Source organism: Acartia tonsa, chromosome 12 (genome assembly GCF_053477335.1).
Source record: "Acartia tonsa isolate MP-2025a chromosome 12, ASM5347733v1, whole genome shotgun sequence".
NCBI lineage: Eukaryota > Metazoa > Arthropoda > Copepoda > Calanoida > Acartiidae > Acartia > Acartia tonsa.
Genome location: NC_137271.1, coordinates 32,376,681 through 32,395,219, shown reverse-complemented (window position 1 = coordinate 32,395,219; position 18,539 = coordinate 32,376,681). Strand labels below are relative to the sequence as shown.

Sequence of the window (18,539 nt, the reverse complement as noted above, 5' to 3'; positions counted from 1 at the left end):
TTTTAAGAGGATAATACCGGAAAATTCATTGGGGATGTACATCAATTTATGAGCTAATGTCTTATCCCGTTAGATCCCTAAGTAACATAAATTAAAGCATTGGAATGTCCATTTAATTGATGTCCTCCTACACTGCTTGATTCAAATTACAACTTTGCTTTGCGGAAAATACAATATTTTCCCAGATTAATTTAGAATTATAGGTTTTCAGTATTTTCCTTATTTTACATTCCTCTTGTCCATGACGTAGATTTAAGGGAGGGAGGAGATATTGGACTGTAAATTACACTGGTAACAAACGTTTTATAAACACATTATCTTATTTGTTGGCATAAAAACGTTAAGAACTTTTATTGAATTTTAATTGGCTGGTTCCAAACATGCATTGCTTAAAGTTTTAAGCCATCAATTAATTTACAGTAGGGATAATTTTGTTTATCACCATTGGAGATGTACATATATCAATTTTTTGTCCATTGTCTTATTCTTTAACATCCCTGCGTTCATTTGTACTCAAAAATTCTGTAGATGAAATGCATAGCAACAATTTATCCGTCTATCTTTATCATCAGCTGAAATAGAAAGGATAGCAGTCAAGAATTCAGGGATCTTGAGGGATAAGACACTGGACGCTAAATTGATGTTCATCCCATGATCCCAAATGACTTTTAACAAAATTAATCCTGCTGTTGAAAATGATTAATGACGAAAAAGTTTGAAGCATACTTTGTGTACAGTAGCCATAAGTATTTGAGCCCCCAGATGGAAAAGCGTTTGGTTGAGATAGATTTATAACTGTTAAAAGCGTTTTTAATAAAACTTTGGGGACCAGTATGATGCACAGTCTAATGTACCCTAAAAGCCTAAGTAAACCACATTAGCATCAAAATTGTTGAAATTTCGTGAAATTGCGCAAATTGGTAAATAATGCCGCGTGCTTTATTTTAGAATCGAAGCCGAGCACATCAAGAAGTTTATCGGGCACAAGATGTCAGATTATGTCTGGGATGTCAGAACCTCCACCAGAAAAGATGTTATGGTAGGTTTTGTCCGTGTTATCCTTATATATAGAAGTAACAGGATATCTGTGTATTTAACGAAGGATCTCGCTAACAGCTAAACCAATATGTTTCTCCTTTACATTGAAGCTTGCTATTAGTCCTGGAAGGAGCAAGCGAGGATTTTTAAGGATAAGATTGATAAAATTACTTCGTCTGTATATTAAAATTATTATATAAAAAGTATGAACACTGCTAGTTTGAATCAACCAATGAAAATTGAATAAAAGTACCCGAAGGCATAAGATTTCATGAATACTAATCTTGTAATTGTTCAGGTCCACCATGTGATGCAATTTCCTGGAGAATATAGGTAATTTTTATTGACATTGCTGCGCTACCTATGAACAGTACTGCAGCTTTAACTAGGGTATTCCATAAGTCACTTAGTCACAACGTACAAAAAACAACAGATCTATAGTATAGATGTATTTAAAGATATATGTATACACTCCTTTTTCAGAGAGTTTTTTCGTCTGGTAGCAAATTGTTTTCTGAGCTGGATCTTTAAATCATTTTAGTTGTAGGCCAGATCGGGGTGAAGCCAACTTTCCACCAATGAGAGCACAGCATTTTATGAAATGCCGCGCTGTGATTGGCTGAAATTCGGCTCACCCCGATCTGGCCTACAACTAAAATGATTAAAAGATCCAGCTCTGCTAATTGGCAGTGTTAATATTCACGACACTATTGGTTGAGGAAGAGTCAATTGAGAGGCGGCACAAGGTCCTTAAGATGGGCACATACAGTTATTTAACCCCTTCCCCTTCTAGTTTTTTACTCTAATACTAAGTGTCCTTGTTATCTTGATATATTTACTTTTTGAGAAATGCCTAAGTAATAGGTAATTGGCCTTATCCAATAAGCTTATATATTTGTGTATGCATAGTTTATGGTAAAAACAAGGATGACAACATCTGTGACTTGCGAACAGACGAATGGACAAAGTGGTTTATGGAGTATTTCTTATTAGTCATTGATAAAGTGAATCTGAACAAAAAGCTTGAGAAACTTACATATTTCTCTGGTAAAATTGAGGGGTGTGGATACTCCCCCCCCCCTGACAAGGATCTACACCCCTTATACTCCCCATAATTCAGCCTAAGGGGGTGTCAAGGCAAAAAAGTCATATTCCCCTCCAACTTGGTGGGTGTTAAAAAATTTGCACGCTTTGCACGTTAAATTAAAAATTCAGAGATGCTTGTTTTGATTTCTCAATAATAATAATAATTTCTACCCCCTAGATTTTGATTTCAGGGCGATGTCAAAATTTTCGGGTTGTGCATGCACGACACAGATTCTAATTCACAATTAGCCTAAATTTTAATACATATGTTAACTGACCATGGATATATAAACACATTTAGCCCTTTTTTCTCTGATGAAAATCAATTTTATCCCCAAGGACAAACCTACAGACGAACAGACAAAATGAGTTACAAGGTAGCTTAGGTACTAAAAAAAGGAAATATTGATGTATGATATTGGTATATATGCTTGAAAATTAAGCATATGCTACGACTTGAAGCTACCATATACATAGAACCAGAGACTTATACAAAAGGGGGGGTCTATCCTCCCTCCCTTACAAAATTAAGGAGGATATATACTCCCCTCTTGGCGTCCAACCCACTACACCCCCCCCCCCTAATACACAAAAAAAATTGCGCGATTCGCGCATCAATTTTTCAATTAAGGGACACTAGAAAAACTATTCCGCATGAAAATTCCCCTGGCAAATAAACGCATATTCACTCCTGTCCTGCTAACTATCTATTGCAGAAAATAAGAAAAACAAAACATTTTGTCTCAAAAACTAATATTTTTACTAGCAGAAAGAAGATAAGAATGGACATTAACTTAATCTAATTATTTATATTCTTATTCCTGAAGGTTTGAAAGTTTCTAATTATATAGCTCTGTTGTTTTTACTGGTAGTTCCTGTCTTTCCAATAAATAATAATGTGTATCAGTATCAGATACCAATACTAGCCACACACACACACATACTCACACTCACACACGCACACCTACACACACATTCCTGTATAATCCTAAAATAAGTACTTATATTTTCTAAATTGTTAAAGAAAAAGCAATATTAACCACTCACATACATACACACAAAAAAATATATGAAGAAAATCACATTATTGAAAACTTTAGAAATCTTTGATGAATCAAGCCATATAAGAACTTTACTATAACTTAGATGAAATTTGGTAATACCTAAAGTTTTCTTTAATTAATCTACACCCCATTCTTTTCCCACTTTAATTTAGAACTACCAGGGGCAGGATTTCTGCTGAAAAATTTGCGGGGATAAGTTGTTTATCTTTTGATGTATATTTACACAGCTTCTACCAATAACGAAATTAATTTAGAAAAGAATCAGGAAACCTATACCTACGTGTTTTTCAGCTGTCGTTGGGGGGCAACACAGTGTAAAATTGACGACCTCTCCATTTGCCCCCCAAATATTATTTTAGATTTATTTTGCTTGTTTGTTATACCTATTCCTGATATTTACATGCTTTACAAGGACGTCCAAGGTTCTTTGGGTGGGAGAGAAGGTAAAAATAAATTAAGGAGGGTAATTCAAGGATTTGGGGTGATGAATAAGATAATATAAGCTTTTGGGGGTGTTGAGGGGTGTAACACTCCCATCCCCTTTTAAAATCCTTGATAGACAACTAAAGACAACTTAATTATGTAGGCATATCTATCTTTTTAATATAGGTACACTAATGTTGCTTGCTAATAATTAAAAACAAAATAAAAACCTGTCTATATTTATTGACATATTGTCAATAGTACAGGCTAAATTAGTTATAGAGTAGGTGCGCCATTAATATGAAGGCAGATGTGTAAAAACCCAATTTTCACACATTAGAATATAGATTAATATATAGAGAACATCATAGGACACTCCTAGACTTAGAATTTTGTTTAAAACTCAAATTTTCACACATTTGAATATAGATTAATATATATAGAACATCTTAGAAAACTTATAAACTTTAAATTATGTTTAAAACCCCAATCTACATACATAAGAATATAGATTAATATATAGATAACATCATAGGAAACTCCTAGACTTTGAATTATGTTGAAAACTCCAATTTTCACACATTAGAATATAGATTAATATATAGAAAACATCATAGGACACTCCTAAACTTTAAATCATGTTTAAAACTTAAATTTTCATACATTTATATGAATAATGATATACAGAGAACACCATAGGACACTCCTAGACTTGTTCTGATTTCTTTAAAATAAGCTGATTAAAATCGTTTTAGTAATTTAATAATTTTTCAGTTGTATTTAAGCAAAATTGATAACAACAGTATAAAAACAGAACTTTATTTTTATTCTAGGAGTATGAAATTTAATAAATCCATCTGTGTTAAGAGAAATGCCAACATATTTAAAAGTTTGTTCAACACATGATTTTATCAATGAATTGTATGAGTACTGCAGCAACTTTAAAAGTCAAAGTTTTATAGCACTTTTTATATCAAATTTAGGAGACATTTCATCTAAATTATAAATGACTAAGTAATTCTGAATATATATCAAATTTTTAAAAATTGCTTCGTGATCACTTTAAGTGATGATATGCGGAAGTGCTTGCACACTAAAATACTTATAAACAGGCTATCATTCACTAACTTAGTTAAATGTTGTCAATATAGTGGATGGGAAAAAAGGAGTAATGAGAAGTGTGCCTGTAAAACTGCCAATATCTTTTCTAGAATATGTTTCTACAACTTGTTATGTCCGTCTGTCTGTTATGCTGTGTTTGAGATGGATATTCTGTTGGGAAATTCTAATTGTTTCAATTTTTGTGTGGACATTTCTTTTACACTACACTACTCTTTTACTCTAAAACATAATGTAAGGTTTTCCTCAATAAATTATAACATTAAGAGAATAGAATTTATTTTACCTGCATAACACCTGAAGAGGTCCCTACCAGTGATCCCTGCTACCAGTGCGAGCCATAGACATGCAGTGGCCTAATTACCCTGTTTGGCTACCCAGTACCCAATATAACCTAACCTACTCTGGTGCAAACAATGAAAAACTACCCCCATCATTATATTCAACTTACTTATTTTACTCTTTAAAAGTATAGAACCTAGTAATAGTGTCTAACTTTTTATCTTTGTGACGTAACAAAAATCGAAGGATGAGAGAGGAGGTGGGAAAGGAAACCCCTAAAAAAGAGATGGATTTTTGTTACGTCACAAAGATAAAAAGTTAGACACTATTACTAGGTTCAAAAGTATGTTATAATTATGTCCATAACATTCATAAAAGCTGACAACATTTTTTATATACAGGAAAAGCAGAGTGTTATTCAGTTTAAAAAGTTACACTCCTAAGACTAAAAATAAAGAGAATATGTCGGTGGTAATTAGAAAAATCGTTTTCTATCAATTGTCCTTTTCCCCTTATCCCTGCAAAACTCTGCATGATGACATTTTAAAAATTGTTTGTTTTGCCCGCAGGGTTGAGTGGATGTCCCCCGAGGAAACATACATGCATCTAGAATCTACAGGATCCAAGATTTATAGAGGCCTTGTGGAAACTTTGGGCAGTAAAAAATCTACAGGTATCTATCTATATCCCTTCTCATTCTATTTATCTATCTATCTACAATAGTCTATGTATCTATCTATCTGTATTTCTATCTATCTACTGGTTCTGGACTTGTGGAAACTTTGGGCAGTAAAAAATCTACAGGTATCTATCTATCTTTATCTTTCTTCTTATTATATCTATCTATCTTTAATATTCTATCTATCTTGATATCAATCTATCTACTGATTATAAGATTTATAGAGGCCTTGTGGAAACTTTGGGCAGTAAAAAATCTACAGGTATCTATCTATCTCCCTTCTCATTATATTTATCTATCTATCTACAATAGTCTATGTATCTATCTATCTGTATTTCTATCTATCTACTGATTCTGGACTTGTGGAAACTTTGGGCAGTAAAAAATCTACAGGTATCTATCTATCTTTATCTTTCTTCTTATTATATCTATCTATCTACTGGCCGTGTGGAAAATTTTATAAATCGCCAAGTACCTAGGTAATGGTATCTTTCTTTTATTCTATCTACCTTTCCATATTCATTCCTCTAGGTATACTTCTATATTCTTTTTGTATCTATCTATATGATAATATCTATCAAATGATATCAAGAGATTTAGAATCTTTCGTGTATAAATAAACCCAATTAACATGATATCTTTAAAAATTCATCAATCAATCCATTTATTTATCTATGCTTATCTATGAATTTATTTTACGCCAATCAATCAATTTACCTGTGTTTTTAGGCTACCGAATATTCCGTGGTTACCGCGAGGTGTGCAATGCCGCGGAACGTTTGCCCGACGTGTCCCACATGGTGTTTGTGGTGCACGGGGTCGGAGGCATCATGGACGAGTCCACCATCTGTAGAAATGCTTCAGTACTTAGGCACATATATTGACATTTATTTAAAAAGAATTACACCCCTTTTAATCTAAAAGGGGTTGTAATTTTTATTCTTAGATTAATCAAGACTCATATCACTGGAATTTTGGGGTGGATAAACCAATATAACGGAGGTGTAGGGGGGTAAACCTCTACACCACAAGCAAGCTTATAAACCTAACCATTACTTTTTAAATTTCAAACTCCAATTGATTGAGATCAAGAACTAAATAAATCTACATCCTTTTTTTCTACCCAAAGATTACATAACCAGTAGTTATATACCCTGAAAAGCATAGCCTTATTCGTTCTTCTTAGTAGGTATTAAAGGTAGATTCATTAGAATTGATTATTTTCATAATTTCAAAGGTCCCTCATATCCCTGTGAAACAAAGAAAGTTAATTTTGGTTGCATTGTCTTAGTTGGACATCTAATGCTTGTTATCCAAAAACTTTACCAAATTGAATTCATTATCCCATTTGATTGGTCTTTTAAGCTTATAGCCGATTGCTAAACTCTATTCAGTGCCTCTTAAAAATCCTTATTCCGCGCATAATAAGATATATACAAAGAGCTAAAATGAAAGACAAAATAACCGTGGATGGTCTATAAACCCTCACCCGCCCTCCCTCTCTTTGGAATATGTTTAATTAAAACTTGACTGACACCAGGGGCGTCCAAGCTTTTTATTTTGGGTGGGGTAAAAAATTTGTAGGGGGGGGGGTAATTCGTGTTTGGGGGGGGTAAAATGGCGCGCGAAGCGCGCCGAAAATTTTTTTTACCCCCCCCAAAATTTTTTACCCCGGGGGTAAAATTTGCTTGGGGGGGGTAATTACCCCCCCTGAAATCTGTTGGCAGGGGTAAATTTTGGAGATGCGATCCTCAATTTTCAAATTCTTTGAACGTACATATGAGACTTTTACAGAAATGCTTCGCATCCACAACTATCTATCTATGCTTGATATAAAGTCAACACTTTATAGATCATATTATGAACCTTTGATTGACACGTGCCCTGCAATTAACTAGTAGCACTCAGGGGCAAGACACAATTACTTTAGCTAGGCCCAAGGCATTATTTGTATCAATTTATGCATTCATAGGCCTATCTTTACCTATATGACACCATATATGGGTAACGCTAGCCTATTCATGGTAATCTGTATGTGATTTGCTAATAGTATATGTTTATTAAAGATATTATGTTTATAGTTAATGTAATCATATAAACAACCAGTTCAAATATGTATGCCTACAACCATGCCTGATTTACGTCACATATTAACACACAGATATTTAATTGCACAGACAAACACTAAAATCCTGGTCCAGAGCTAATGTTATAGCATGTACCTCTTGAATTTATTCAGTTATTTATTAACTCTCCTACCATCAACTTCTCTTTCTGGCTTTAAAAGGTAATGACTTAGTTGTTTGGCATGCATTGTAGTTTAAATTTAGGCCCCTTAGTACTTAGCATGAATTGAGCTCAGGCCTTATGTTAGAACTCTAACACTTAGCACAATTCACTGCTTGGGACTTAGGGCACATTTCTGTCCTACTCTACTTATAATTTTAACACTTATCCTGTAAATATTTTCATACTTAACTTATGCACTTGTAATATAAATACACTTTATAAAAACATTTTCCTTCCTTAATACTTAATATACTTATATAATTCTGATCGAATATCAAAACCAACCATTTATTCTTAGGTTAAAGCAACATAATACTTCGCGTGGGTCTTTTGTTGAGCTTCCACCAGCTCAACCAAATTCGTATTATACTTGTGGGAATAGAGGGTTAAGCATTCTAAACAAACGAACCGACGATGAGAATGTCTATGTGTATTGCATTAAAATTAGGTTTTAGTAGTACTCATAGAAGAGCGGTCTCCATACCTAACTATGGACAAACGCTCCATTTGCACACACAATGGTGCAACTTACCGGTTGTATCTTAGAAAAATTATACTTCATAAATTTTTTTTTCTTTTTTTCCTTACCGTACCCGAACCGCCTAAGGCAGGTATTTTTACCAAAATCGAATAATTGTAGTTATGGCAAAAATCGGATTTACCAAAACCTGTGATACTATTTGAGAGCAAGGTTAGGACTATGAGGCGTTTGAAGAGATAGGGACTGAAAGGCACGACACAAATGCAATTGAGAGCCTCGTGTACGAGCAGTTGCACTAGCTGAGACTCTAGAGGCCCTAGAGAATGCTAGCATATTTGTGGCCATTGGTCGCCGCCCTATAAGGACACTCGCACTGGTTGACACTCTAGAGGCCCTAGAGAATACCAGCACACCGGCACCTCCATGTCCGCCTCTCTTTAGTAAAACACTTGGGTTGGAACAATCTATGATTGAGCTATGTGCAAAATTTTGATTTTTGGACTTAGTCAGAGTTTTGAAATTTAGGAGTTGTGCTAGGTGGCGGAGTATATATATAAATCTTCGGACTTAGTATGATTTTTACTTATTCGGAAATTCTCTAAGTGTTGAAATACTTGAATCTTTGATACTTAAACCAGAACTTATTAAGAATCAAGCATGGAGTAACTTTTCATTTATAAGCTATCAAAATACTATTTGTAAAGGACCATTTTGAACTGTCTTATTAAATGAAAACTTAGGAGCAAATCCTATAGAACACGGGAAACGCTGTTAGTTGGGATACATATTGTCTTTGGAGCCATGTTTCTGAAACAATATGCCGAAAGCAGTTAGTACTCTTGAGTCGTAGTAAAGGGCCAAAAGATTATTACAAACTTGTAGCATTTATACTCAAGTTAAACTGTACTAATACTTTGGTGCCGTTAGAACCGATTTTCTGAGATTTGCACTTACTTATACATGCCTAGGACTTATATTCTTAATGCAATTCTGATTTATATGCGGATGTATCAAAATAACTATTGCCTCCAAAATTTTGAGTTAAACAAAATATTTCAAAGTCTCAAAGATATTCTCAACATCGATCGGTTGGAATGATATAAGTGTAGACAAATTGCTGTATGCAATCAAAGAAATAACTCCAGAGACTTCCTGAGACTCTGAGCAAAATATTCCACTTTTGGACTTAGCACCGTTTCTATTTCTTTTGTTACAGAGAGAATCTCGAATTTCTGGACTTATAGTAATTTTTATGAAACTGTGAACTTGGTTGGAAATTTACCAAAATTCGGACTTGTAATAATTACGATTTTTCCAACTAGATTAACAAATTTCATTTTCCACACTTAAAAGAAAATTTTGTCTTAGAGTATTTCTGTCTTAGCCAAAATATTCCAATTATGGACTTAGAGAGATTCTATTTCTTTTGGTGAAGGATAATTCTAACACTCTAATACTTTATATCTTAAAATCCTTAACTTAGCGAGATTTGCATTTAGTCAAAATACTCCAACAGTGGACTTAGAGTGATTCTATTTCTTTTGACTTATAGGCAATCTCTAAAGTAGCTTTGTGAATGAACTGTTAGGAAATTTCTTCTCGGACAAAATATTCCACGTCTGGACTTAGAGTAATTCTATTTCTTTTGTCTCAAGATAAATTCACTAATTTTGTACTTAGCATAATTTCATTGAAAAGTTTTGGACTTAGTCAAAATTCACTAATTTTGTACTTAGTATAATTTCACTGAAAAGAAATTTTTTTTCTCAGTCAAAACTCACTAACTTTGTACTTAGGATAATTTCAATAAGAAAATTTTTTTTAGACTTAGTCAAAATTTGCTAATTTTTGTACTTAAGATATTTTTAGATTTTTTTTCTAAGCCAAAATTTATTGATTTTGTACTTAGAATAATTTCATTAGAAACTTTTCGGACTTAGTCAAAATTTTCCAACTTTGGACTTAGAGTGATTCTATTTTATTTTGACTTAGAAAGTTTTTAATTCAATCTTAACTTAGAAAATTTTTTATTTGTATGTTCCTTACAAACACATACATAAATACAATACACAGTTCACTCAACAATAAGTAGGACATGAAAACTAAATTTTTACTTGCTTTGCTAATGCTAAAATTTTCTATTTCATGTGCCGCCAGAATTCTACAGACAACTTGAGAAGAGTTATAAACCATCAATCATTAGTGATAGTGAATATTAGTGATTTAAAAGTATAGTCAACAACCTAAGCCCTATATGTAATTTAAAAGCACACTTATAAGAGACAAAGTTCTAGTAACCAAACGCAGCAAAAGGTTGCAGCAGCCTATCTTGGGAGTCTTGGGACGTCTCTAAAAGAAGTAGCAAGTAATATTGGAAGTACTCTACTGTCTTTATAAAAATCCGGATTAAAACAAAGAAAGAACATTTTCTTTTTATACCATTGAGAAAATTTAATTTTACTTAGGATTATTAGCATAAAGTCTATAACCAAGTAAAATAAAGTGTGTACATATAGTTCATAATCTTTATAATCTAAAATTGTTACCTTTTTTAGAAAAAAAAAGTGCACTAATTCAGCTAATTTGATTTTCAATAATATTTGACCAAGCAATAACACCAACCTTGTAGTCTACTTTAAAGAGTTTGATTGACAACTTCCAGCGTATAGATTGATCACCTTGCGTAGGATATCACACTTCAGTAAGACACATAGAATTTTGTGTTCTCACTAATTAAGTGGAGCACATCCGGTCTATAATAACCTTGAAAACAAACTGATTATATTCATATATATAACAATCTAAATTGAGTCTCAATAATATAGTTATAAGGATTGAAATCACAAGTGAAGCCCCATAATAATTCGCGAATAATACTTAGTAGGATTGGTAGGCATACCCTAATACAACTATAAGTATTGGGTGCGAGATCTTTGATATTCAGGCAAAACCGTTGCAATACTATTAGAATATAGACGATCCTTTGGGAGTGAACCTTAGTAAGTTATATTCATAAAGCCTTACAGGAATAAGCAGATTGTAAGCTACATATCCTTAGAGTGGAGTAAGAATTCAACAAGGATTATAAATTGCTGTTTTTCTCAACAATAACATTTGCTAGGAAAAGTCGACGCCTAAGCAAATAACAGTTAATTTGTGATAGTATATTAGCATACCCAAATTAACTTCGCTGCAAACCTTAACATTCTATTTAACTTTATAGCTAATTTGTACAGCTAAACAACCCACATTAGCTTTATAGGCAAATATAGAATAAGTCTAAGTAAAAGTGTTTCTACAGTTGAGCTTAATTAAGGATAAGAGTGCATTAGCGCACACTCCAGAATAAGATTCAAAGCTCACACGCAAGCATTCACGACATAGAAACAACTGTAGGTGAAGTAGACAATACATACTCATCTATATTTAACAACTTTAAAAGAAAAATTTGCTATTGTAAACAATTTTTGATTGTTTTAACGTTAAGCACATTAGTCAGTTTCTTCTTGTACCTTTGCTATTTAAATCCTAAAATAGTACAACATCTCATAAGCTTCTTTAAAGAACTCATAGAAAGCTTAAAAGCTTTAAGCTAGCTGTAATGCCATTATTTAATAAAAGTAAGAAAGATGACAACGCTGAAAAGGCGAACACTCCACGTCGAGGACGCTCGACGACGCCTGGAAGAAGAACTCCGTCAGCTGATGCAGCTTCTGCAGGAGATGATACACGAAGAGAGGAACCAATGCCCAACCAGGAGGAACCAGAACAGAATGGTGAGAGAACCAAGACGCCAGAACCAGACACGGAATCTGTAAGATCCATACCCATGCGCGAGGACTCACCAGATGCACTGATCAGAGATCGATATGTTAGAGCAACACTATCAGATCCTCTGGGAAATTTCCTGTTCCCACAATTCCTGGATACAATAAGACTTTGTAACCCCAACCTACGTGTGGACTCAGAAATGATGAGGAACTTCTGTACCAACTACACACAGAGTATGAGGGAATACAAAGAGGAACAAAGACGTGAAGTTGAGTTAGAGGCCCAGCGTATTGTACAGGAGGAGAATGACAAACGCACTCAACGACATTTCAGTACCTTCACCAACCAAACTGGAATTAAACCACCAAGCAGCTATGCAAGCAAGAGCACCCTAAGCAACGATCAAAAGCTTAAGTTAGCCAATGGAACCTTCCCTCTCAAGCATTGCTTCAAAGGAGACGGCAAACCACCCTACATTACTGATTACCTATCAGAGATGAACACTGCTCAGGAGTTATGTAACCTCTCAAGATCAGAATTTGAAACCTTTATGCTTAGAACCACAACTGGCGAAGCATATACTACTATCCAGCAGAGTTTCAATCTTGGACTATCTATTGAAAGTGTCTATAATAGCTTACTGCTACAGTATGATATACTCATCAGCCCACAGGAAGCTCAAGCTAAGCTGATAGCCTTTAAGGGAACCAAAGCCATGTCATTCCCTAAGCTTGTCAGTACAATTCAGAATCTTGCCAGCAGAGCCGCTGTTCATTATACAGACAAGAAGGAAAGACAGAATGTATTCAACATAACTGCAGTGGAGGCACTCAAACGTAGCTTACCAACAAATAGCCGCAATATAGCATCTGAAAACCATCACAATCTCACACATGATCTTGGAAGATCCCCTACATATCATGAGTTGACCGCTTCCATGTATCCTAGAACTGAAGACCTAGATCTGGACCTACAGCAGAATGGTGTATCAGCCAGTTACAATGGAGATTTATCGCTTCATAAAAAGACAAACAACACCAACTACTCACATGACAGGGATACAAGAATGAATAGAGACAAACAGCCTGCTAAAGTTGCCGCTACGTCGAGCTATTATAAAAGGCCAACAGTTAGAGAAGTTACTGCTAAACCAGCCTATCCTAAAACCTACAACAGAGAAAACAGGGATAATAGAGATAGACAACCACAAAAGAACACCAAACAAGATTATCATATCTCCTATGGAACATCCAATAAGCGCTACTGTGGTGCATGTGGTCAAAATTCACACAAAATATCAGATGGATGCAGACTACTGTGCGATGACCAAGGACGACAATATCAAACAGCACTAACATCCGGATACTGCCCAAGCTGTCACAAGAAGTATGGCAAAGACCTATACCACGCTCAACACCTATGCCCTGGACGACCAGCGATGATGGAACTGTACCATAGTGGTAAAGTAAGACCTGGTGGTGTGTTTAAACAGGCATATGAAGAATGGGTTGACGCCAAAGCCAATGGACAATCCAAAGAGCGTGGCAGAACAAGTAGGGTTAACGCTATCACCGTTCGAATGGATCCTAATGACCCCAAGATTTTAGCGGTAGATAGTTCTGCAGCTATCATGGATGAAAATAGGAAAATGTACCTGAACTGTTCCGGCTGTATGTCAAATGGAAACTACGATGTATACATGACAGCTTTGTTTGACTCAGCAGCAGACAGAAATATCATGTCAACCAGCTATTTTGGTATGTTATTTGGAGTACAACAAAATGAGGTTAAGAACCATCTGGAAAAGAGTGACATGGTTCTTGTCAGCTATTCTGGACACAAAATCCCAGTAGCTGGAGAAATAACTCTCATGATTCGTCTCACACAATTCTCAGGCATCTATAGACCAGTACCATTTATGATTGTACCTGAGGAACACAAGAATGTCACACCTATGATCATCGGAATGAATGGCATTAGAGATCTCCAATTAGGGTTGACTTTCGTTGCGGACAACCACCCGCCAGCACCATATCTATACTCTATGTTCCATCCTGGGAGAGTACTAGATAGCCTGTTCTGTTCTGATTATGAGTTACAACTCTGCACAGGGACAATAGACAAAATTGATCCTAATGAAACTCAGACTATAGAAATGAACATCAACCATTTCTTCAACTTAGCTCCTGGAACAAAAGTCATTCTCAGCGATGACCACATTGCCAATGATAGAAATGGAGGAATTAAAATTCAACCTGGACAAACGCAACTGACTGTCAACAACCGAGGACAACAACCGAGAACATGCAATCACTAACACTGTTATCACCGGATACTTGGAACCAAGCAACCAATTTGTAGTCAAGGAGATCACCACAGACTTTGATTTTACGCAATCATTCCTACACAATGTATCTGTGACAACTGAGCTAGATGAGATTGTACAAGCCCTGGAGCGACACGCAGAAAAAGCTACGGCTCCAGCCATCAATCAGATCTCACTAGACACCAGAAACCACTCAGTTCAACTCTTATAGCTACCAAAATACAGCGCCATCAATCTGGTAGAACGATCTTTTCCTTTAGCTGATGGATATATACCGAATCCTACAGCTATAAACAATGACACTCCAGTACCAGGAGTAGCCTTATCTGACTACCGTTCTAATATTGATGAAATTCTAACTACACCAGATCCTGAAAAGAATAAACTCTTTGAGAATAGTGATGACGTTATTGAACTTGGCTTAAAACATATAGCTGAATCTGATAACCTCATGGACTATGTAACAGAACCTACTGGCTATAGTGTGCCAAAGGACCAGTTTGTTAAACCAGAGGATCTTGTGGTGCTGTCAGACTATCCACCAGAGGTAAGACATTATATAGAAGACATATTCCTAAAATCTTACCCTGATATCATATCTACACATTCTACTGATAGAGGTAACATGAGTAAATATCTGGGCAATTATACAATTAGACTAAAACCTGGTCAAACTTTACCCCAGCATAAGAAATTATATTATTTATCACCCGTAGAGAAAATGCAAATGCAATCTATCTTAGAGTTTTTGTTAAAGAACGGCACCATTGAAAGAGCTAATTTGGATGGGGATTCCTATAACAACTATGCAAGCCCAGCTTATCTGATTCCAAAGTCGGATCAGGGGAGCTGTCCTCGTTTAATTGTAAATTTTCAACAATTGAATCCTTGTCTGCAGTCTGAACCTGCACTACTACCCACAGCAGAAAATTTGATTCAGTCACTAAGGGATAAATTTGTGCATAGTAGTAGTGACATGGCTAACGCTTTTCATAGTATAACGCTAGAACCTTCTTGCAGAGACCTAACATTGTTTGCAACCCCATTAGGAGCTTTTAGACACGCATCCTTACCCACTGGCATTAAGACTTCACCTGAAAGTCTATCACGCTTTATGGAAAAGATATTACACTGGGAACTGGTTTATGATGATAATGGTAATGTTGTAATGGACGGTGATTTAGCTAAAATGGTATACTCACCTATCCCAGAAGTCCAACACATTTATGATGATTTCATTGTCTCAACTGAACTAGCTAAAACTAGATCAGAATCATTGAATATACATTTTAAGATTTTGAAGAAAGTTATGGGGAGAATACACACGCATAAAGGAAAGATTAGTTTAAAGAAATCACAACTTTTTAAAAGTAGGGTAAATTTCTTTGGATTCTTCATTTCACATAATTATTGCTGTGTAGATCAAAGGCGAGTACAAAAACTTCTAAATATTCCCATGCCTACTGATATTACTATAATGAGATCTTTTATGGGAGTACTACAAAGTATGCATAAACATTTAAGATTTGATATTATGGCTCCTACACATATTCTAACTTCACTTACATCTACTAGATTAGGTAAAACTTTTGTCCCAACTCCAGAACAAAGACAAGCATTCGAAGACATTAAGAAAGCTTTAGCTTCAGGACCAATTTTTAGCAAATTAGTTAACTTATCGGCACCTAAGATTATCTTATCAGATGCAGCCGGCACCTCAACTGGCTCATATTCAGCAGTCTTAGCGCAAATAGTGACACCAGAATTACAGGCTAAAACCCTACCCCCTGGGCTAAACTTCGATGATCCTGTACACCATGTTATTTATGATAATAGGTTACCAATTTTACCCCTACCTTTGCAGAATGAAGGTGAAAACATTAAGGATTATGCTAAGCGTATGTCTGAAGATGGACCACCCGAGTTTGAATATTTGGCTAGTAAAACTTTGGGCTATCCTGAAGACACTGTACACAATAGTCTCGGGATATCTTTACAATTGCTTTTAGAACTAAATAAAGTTCAAACACCTTTGACCACCATCCTGCAAAGAGCATCAAAAATTATACGTTCTACGATGTTGAGACAAAAGTATATTCAATTTGTATTTAATAATGATAGGGATAAATTCTTAGAATTTATTCGCAAACTAGAGCATGGATATGTATATCTAGCAACAACTCATATTTGAAGCTCTTAGTGTAGCTATGTACCGTCCTGTGATAGTTATCACAAATATAGAGGGTGCCAAACCTGTCACTCAACACTGTTCAGACAAAACAAAACCCCCTTTTGTATTTTTACTATATGGACACAAAGAGCAACACATAGTAAGACCCGCAATGGTTTCATCAACCAATAGCTTTAATTTAAAATCTTTAGCATCTATGTTTGAAATTATCGCATATACCTCAAAGAAAATTACCGTTGCTGAGTCAAGATTACATATCATAGACATTGAAATCCTAGGAATTATTTATGCAGCAAACTCGTTTAGAACTCTAATAGGTCCAAGCTGTGAATGTACTTTGTTAACAGACGCAAAGTGTGCTTATTATCTCTTCAATCCTAAAGCATTAACAGCCGTTAATAAGTTGAAAAGGTGGAATACCACTCTGTTAACTCTAATACCGAAGCTAACAATGTCTTTCTTGAGAGGAGAAGACAATTTGGCAGATTTCTTAACAAGGGCATATAAGGCTACTTTACCAAGCATTAAAAAGGTAGCCCTACCTAAATTTGTTAAATCTGGGTTTGAAGATAACTTACCCCAATATAAAGTTTGAACTATTGAAGAATGGACACAGTTCATTATGGATAACCCCGACTATTTGGGTTATGATGAACAACCCCCACAGCCAAAGCAACAAAAACCCAAAATCACCATAAATTCACTTGCCGCAGAACATAGAGTTATAGGCAAAGTACTAAGACCTTTGGAAATCCTAAAAGAAAGGATTAGCATAGAAAATATAATTGCAAACCAAAAAGATGAATACTCTAACATTTACACACGTTGTCTAACCTCTAAATCAAACACCTACACTTATAAAAGACAGAACTACGAACTTAAAGACACGATTCTGTTTACAAAAATAAAAGGAGATTTAAAGGTTTATCTCCCAACCAAACTATTACCAGTATTAGTATGCTATACTCATCTTTTGTTAGTACATAGTGGAGAAATTAAAATGCTTTTGAATATGCAAAATTTCTTCCACCCTAACCTTAAGAAATATGTTAGAAATTACACTAGATCTTGTTTAAATTGTCAACTTCAAAATTCATCTACAAAATTAGAACAAGTAGGAACTTATAGTACAATTTCAAGACCTTTTGAATGTGTAAGTATTGACTATATACAATCCTTGCCCCCATATCGTAGTTATAATCATATCCTCACTATAGTCTGCCAACTAACAGGAATGATTCTTGCATATCCCATGAAATCACTCACATCCCGTGAATTTATAAACAAATTCATGTTTTATTTCTATCCTAATTTCTCCCCCAGACAAATATTGTGCGACAATGCAAAATCATTTTTAGAAAAGCAAAATTTGATATTCTTTGCTTCTATTGGCATCCGAGTTTTGTATTCTACTGCGTACTTTTCACCCTCTAAAGGATTGGTGGAAGCTAGCAACAAAGTAATAAAATGGCCAATCATTAAAATTTTGGCGCAAGACTCAAAAACCTCATGGGTATATCTACTACCGTTAATAGTCCGACAATATAATTGCACTAAAATACCAAAAACTGGATTTTCACCCATGGAATTATTATTCGGGACACGTAGCTCCCTGTCTAAATTGTTCTTTGGAGCAATAAAACCGGATGAATATCACCCTGAAATAGCTCGCACAGAAGCCTATGTGCAAGACCTCTCGGACGGTATACAAGAAAACTTGGACATTTCAGCAAAAGCTATTGAAAAGGGAAGGGAGGCAAGACTAAAGTATATTAACAAAACCCGCATAC

At 35.0% G+C, this 18,539-nt stretch overlaps 2 protein-coding genes across 2 annotated transcripts in view; both read left to right on the top strand.

Moving 5' to 3' along the window:
• Ns4 (Nucleostemin 4) overlaps positions 1–18,539 on the top strand; it is a 160,580-nt gene that overhangs the window by 27,969 nt on the left and 114,072 nt on the right. The window lies entirely within an intron of this gene.
• PAPLA1 (Phosphatidic Acid Phospholipase A1) overlaps positions 1–18,539 on the top strand; it is a 256,678-nt gene that overhangs the window by 192,221 nt on the left and 45,918 nt on the right. Inside the window, exons 15-18 of the mRNA XM_080178180.1 lie at positions 949–1,039; positions 1,337–1,371; positions 5,582–5,685; positions 6,421–6,562. Of these exons, the coding sequence (XP_080034306.1) occupies positions 949–1,039; positions 1,337–1,371; positions 5,582–5,685; positions 6,421–6,562 (372 nt within the window). The remainder of the gene's footprint in view (positions 1–948; positions 1,040–1,336; positions 1,372–5,581; positions 5,686–6,420; positions 6,563–18,539) is intronic.